Below are 6242 nucleotides of genomic sequence, written 5' to 3' on the forward strand. Positions count from 1 at the left end.
ATGAAAGGACATTATCATATTCAAGCTTCTCCTGATAAACAATTCTTGATAAAGTTTTCATATTTCATAGACCATAAAGTCAATTACAGCATGGGTAGATCTATGGCACAGCCTCTTTACCATTGGCTTGTATCAACCAAGAACCAAGATACGGCAAAGATACTTGATCTTTGAGAGCACCATACAGTTTAAATTTGTAGAATCCATATTCTAATTCTTTGAGAGTGTAGGTGATAGAGTCGTCATCTGTTGATATGTCGATGCATTTCTTCTTTTCGTTCTCAGGAAGCCTGGAACCATTTCTCTCCAAGTATGGTGTTGTAGTTATCGGTTTAGGGGCTTTGATGGTTAGTATGCATGAACCATTTTCAGCTTTGATCAACGACGACTTGTGGTCCAAAAGCTGCAGTCCAAGGTCAACAAAATGGTCTGCAGCTCCCCAATTTCCATTCGCTGTAGGATAAAATTCATCCTTCCAAGCAGCCCTTGACTCAAGTAACCAGCACCCAATACCTGGATATGAACCACTGTTATTACGGTTTTTGGCAAAGAGTTGAAGGCTGTAGTAACCAGTTTCTGGAAGGCGGAAATAAAATGTCACTTCTGAACCATCAGTGGCTGGATCTGCAAAAACATACTTATCATCTTCATTACACTTCTTCCCATTCTTCAGAAGGGAAAATATTATCTCTACCTCAGGTTCTTTCTTGAACGTCAACTGACCTGTTCCATCACTTGCTAGTACTGTTGACGATGATCCTGATGACTCCTGCAGACCAAGCTTGTAGAATTCCTCATTCGGTCCCCACAAATCCCTCATGTCTGGATACTTGTCAACATCAGCTGGAGTTGAATTCTGAATAAGATAATTGGCTCCTTGTTGATACCTATCATTCTCCAATATATTGGCCCATATTGTGAAGCGGTATTCACCCTTATGAGGTAATACAATATGATAGTGAACATCATCGCCAATGTGTTCACCACATACACTGCCAGACATCTTTTCTGTACGCCCTTCAGATGCATACACCAGATCGGCCATTAGCGGTTCTTGTCTGTTGGGAAGCTTCACCATAACATCTGCTCTACCTGTGTTTGTTATAATGATTGGTTCTTCAAAACCCAGGATTTGGAAGCCCTTGTTAATGAATGATCCCTTGCAGCCCCAGACACCATTGTCTGCTCCTGGTGGAAACAGGGCCTTATGAACTGATCCAGTTCCCTTGATAGTATAGGTGAGTGCTCCCTCGTGGGATTTTTCCTTATCTCCAGCATCATCTAGTTTTGGAACAAAGATATCAAAGACATAGTTGCCCGCACTAGGAAGCCTGACCTTGACATTTACGATATCATTTGTGAAGTATGTCATAACAGAATCGGGGACCTCATTTCCAACCCTCGGTATTTTCCCTTTTGGAGACAGACTTTTTAAAGAAGCCAAGAGATTAGATGTATCTGGACATCGTACCTTGATTAAGGCCTCGTTTTCGATTGCTTCAATGATACCTTGGTCGTGACTAATAGTTTCGAGGTTGAATGTGAAAAATGGCCACTGTTTCACAGGCGTGTCTGACCAAACATTTAAGTCGGACACTGGGCTGTCAAGAAGCTGTTCGTCGGGAGCACTTTGACCATTATCATTAACGGGAAAATGCTTTGAAGCAAACATATTTGGTTCCGAGAGAAAGTAGGCTTCATTCCATTTCCTGCTGTATTTGTGTTTGCCAATGCCTTTATCAAAACCTGTCGAGGAAATATCAGCCAGGTTAGCTAACTAAGAATGGATATATTCTGAAAGTTTTATGTGCAACTTATATATTGTAATTCTAATTCAATCAGAAAATACTGCTTAAACAGTCTTGCCTGTTTAAATATCACTGTCCTATGATGTGGTTTCTCGTCAACAAAGCCTTAAGTAGAGTTTCTGAAAACCTCACTCACCAACAGTCCCAGCGGCCCATGTACAGTCACAGAGATACCACTGATCATTAATACATACTCTATTCCATGCATGGTCTGTTTTTATTTTGCCGTTTTCTATTGGGAATGTGTCGCCTGGTTGGTAGTCGCCCCCCTTAGAAGCCCCGGAAAGGCTCACACACTTTGTACCCAAACCAGCCAGACTTGAAGAAACAGAAAATAATAACAAATTAATGTAATGTCTACTTTGGGTTGAAAACAAACATTAAATTAAAATTAAGAAAAGTGTTAGCTACAGAAGATGAGATGAATGAAATAGAGCTCATGTTTCGTATCATCTATACATATTACAATAGAGTGTCACTGATCTTTGAAATTTGGGAACCAGTGTTAGAAACACCATGACGTATGAATAGTTGTATATAATGTCATCGCAATGAACTCAGAATCTGTTTATAAAATACTGTTAAATAGATTAGTACAAACACAGATATGTACACTGAAACAGGCTTTAAAAATAACCAGTTGGAGCTAAGACTAAAGGAAGTTTGGATATTATAAACAAATTAGGAATATGTTATAATTTCAAATGATTGTTTGTTGATGGTGATATTGACAATAGTTGTACGTTTCATCTTTGTTCTAAATAATACATACTCACAAAGCCACTTAAGAAGGCCACTATAACCTGCACAGACAGCCAATCCATTCTTTAGTGCCCCTTCAGGTGAGTTGTCTGCTGTGTCCAGTTTACCACCATAGTAAGTTTCTACGTCATAGTCTGTATTCTCTGCCTCCCATCGAAAGATAACTCTAATCTTCTCGAGGTCATTTTTGGCAACACTTGTCAGATATGATATTAACTGTTCTGGGTTATTTTTTAACTTCTGGGATGCCTGCAACCACAAAATAATAATTCAAGTCAAATGTCTTTCTAAAATGTGATATAAGGGAACAGAAAACATACATACATCAGATAACTGAAATCTATTACAGATGTGTCCCATCGAATGCTACAATTACTACATGCAATTACGTCCGACCTTCCCATTGACAATGAAACATCGACATTTACATTCCCCTTCATGGATATAACATTTCATTTCGGAATTCATCATTCCACTTTACTTATTGAACTTTGGTATCAGTCAGGCAGTCCACACAGGTGACGAATACCTATAAATGCGGACCTATAAATGAAAAACTACAGCTACAATACAAAATTCCAAGAAAAAGTTACAGGCGCCAATTGTTACATTCAACGACAATTGAGACCCAAGTACATGTATCAGAAGAGTTTCATTGTTCACATGAGGTAATCGTACACATAATCTGGGAATTACTAAACCCTGATTTAAAGTTTCAATAAGAGAATTCTACTTTCTATATGATAATGGAATTTTTAAATCTTGATCTGGGCGAAGAAACGTGAAGTGTACATGACTGATTACACTTGCAAGCATGCTAAAGGCAGAGTGAAAGCATACAAAAAAATACTAAAGTTTTATTTTGATGGGATACCGACCTCAGTGTGGACAGGACAAAACGCATGCCGGATAACTAGTGCTCGTTGTCAAAGTCAAACAAGCCGAATATACGAAATCACAAAACAAGTATTCCAGCTGTATAAATGTATAACTTGTGTTGAAAAAGCTTTATCATAAAAATCCTAGGGAACCATTGCTGGTGTAATCATAGAGCTAACACTCTCATGTGTTGTTACGTTAGAAAATGTTTGGTTAGTCTATGTTGAGAACAAAAAATAGAAAGTCACCATGGGTCATTATAACTCATCATTTTCATATAGCCTACAGTGACTGACTTAGTTTTATCACGTGTATCACGTGGTATGAATTTTTGACCCTTAATTTCCATATTGGGGCACTAGTCAGAAGCACTGAAGTCTGATCACGGATTTATTTGCTTTTAGAATATGTGCCTGAGAATGCAATGTAATATAGAACGCTTACTTGGTCCCTAGTGGACGCCATAGTACCCCTCATGCTGCTATGTAGCAAATATTTCCCTCCACTTTCAGCCTTGGGAAATATTTGCTATATAACAACCCTCGTGGCAATAGACACCTATTATTACTAGCGTCCCCATAGCCTAGCAGTGTACTCGTCCGTATCACGTGGGCACGGCCGAAGCCAATCGCTGAAGGCTGTTTGAAAATGGTGTGTTCTAAACCTTTATGATAAAAGTCTAATGATAAATTTAAGTAAAATGATAAGAGTAAAATTTCAACTCTGCCAATGTAAACACTTGTATATGCTACCTATATCTCAGACCACTATGGTCGGAAGATTATATCAATAGGATGGGCATATGCCATCTTACCTTTACGGCATGTCTATCTAGCTCCCTCATGCGTTCATAATTAGGAATCAGCTTCTTCTTTTCCTCCCAGAACGTATCTTCAATCCGGGATGGCTTTTCGACAACTTTTCTTTTGATATTCTCGTTTTTGTCACATACTTTTTCCTTGTCCACTTCCGACGCTGTCTTGTCCTTTGGAAGTATCGGCTTCACTTGATTCTTCTTGTTCACAGTAGTTTTTGAAGAAGCACACCCCATTCTGTCTGCCTGTTAGTTATATCGACGTTTCCTCTTTTGCTACCTAACCGAGAAAAAAAAAATCATATTTTACTTTAGTTCACCATATAAAGCCACGTTGAAAGCATTTGAATGAAAAGTATGACAACTCTCGTCTGCGTCACTAGTTCTGCGGTGCTGGAGATATTGTAGTCAAACTGTTCAAAATCGCCATAACTCTTCCCATTCTTGTCATAAATAAGTTTAAATACTTAATGGGTATAATCATATAATCATAATAATCATATTATACCCAAATCTGTTTTGTTATATCAAGCCATATACAATATTTGTGACATATGGGTTGTCGATGCACGTACAAGAGGTGACAAAAACCTTTTAGACCACTCGCTGGCCGAACGTGATCAGACAGTGAAAAAATGATAAACAAATATTATGGCACAATATCTAATTATATCGACCATCCTTACTACAACAAAGTAAAAATAGAGAGTTATTTTCTGGTTATCAGGTTAGTTGGAGCTGGAATCTGTTAGATTTTGAAGACAATCATTGTCAGGTTTCATTGTGATATGAAATTATAATGGCGTAATATACAACTCATCAGGTGGTCTGCTTATCTTGTCTGTATACTATTGTAATATCATTCATTCGTAGCAACGTAACAATGCAAACTAATACTGAATACTCATCCTGTAGTTGAGCTATATCTGTTTTTTAAATCAAAATAATGTTCCAAACCCAGAACTTGATCAGTTTGATCTTGTATTACAGTAGACAGTTAATCACATCGACATTATATTGGGTAACACAGAGTACATAATGTGCTTTCTAAAATAATATACACGACCAGTGTATTCGTACTGTCTACAATGACGTTTTTACTAAGTATTTGAATCCAGTCAATTTATGAAATTGAATATCTTCCGCAATAATAGAGTTTTTTGTTAAGCCATCCGATTTTGATTGTCTTGGTGGTACATGAAGCGTTTGAAATGTTTGAGAAGCAATTCGCTGGGATAGCAAGTCTGTTAGATAATTATTCTCAGTCTATATTTAATCTATAGACCGTTACAACAATCGATTTTTAAATTAAAAAAAAAAGTTGCTAAAATCGCCAATTGTTACCAAAAACATCGTTACTAGCGTACAATTACATCCCTTAGGGGCGCAGCAGTGCACTTTTCGAATTACGTCCACGGTGCCCATCAAAACTACACCATGAAACTACAACAAATATTAGGGTTTCTCTAGAGAGAGATACAGGCATGTTTTCCGCATGAAACTGACATATCGGCGGTATTTACTTTGATAACCAGGTTATCGCTAACACTAATTTCAGTTATCCTTATGAGTACAATCTTGTGAACTCAACTTCAGTATAAAAGACACGGTACAGAATGTCTCTTTACAACCCGGATCTAATGATTAGCAACAGGATATCATCATCACAATGTTCGACACATACGTGTTTGTCAGACAAGATGGCAACCTGTAATTTCGTATGTATCTGAGTATCAGAAATGCATTGATTTCCTACAAATTGATGTGAATGAATATAGACAATTTTGCAATGTGGGTGCTTTTTTAAACTTCACAAGTTTTGTAAAAATGGATGCTATTCACGTTAACCACATCAATATGAATATTTCATAATTATGTTTCTGTTATCAATAATATTTGTCTAGTGCAACTTTCTTCTCTGCAGATCTGCCTCCAGTACAGGGGTATATAATTTTGTAATGTACAACTCAACTGTGAAT

The 6242-nt window shown here is 37.4% G+C and overlaps 1 protein-coding gene across 1 annotated transcript; it reads right to left on the minus strand.

Moving 5' to 3' along the window:
- Window positions 1-100: 100 nt before the first annotated feature.
- On the minus strand, window positions 101-4500 carry LOC144435406 (kyphoscoliosis peptidase-like). The gene is made up of 3 exons (XM_078124001.1): window positions 4264-4500; window positions 2585-2819; window positions 101-1746 (listed from the first exon to the last, which is right to left on the minus strand). The coding sequence occupies exons 1-3, from the start codon at window positions 4498-4500 to the stop codon at window positions 101-103; spliced, it is 2118 nt and encodes a 705-aa protein (XP_077980127.1).
- Between the last annotated feature and the right edge of the window lie 1742 nt (window positions 4501-6242).

The sequence above is a fragment of the Glandiceps talaboti genome, chromosome 5, assembly GCF_964340395.1.
Source record: "Glandiceps talaboti chromosome 5, keGlaTala1.1, whole genome shotgun sequence".
NCBI classification, from domain to species: domain Eukaryota; kingdom Metazoa; phylum Hemichordata; class Enteropneusta; family Spengelidae; genus Glandiceps; species Glandiceps talaboti.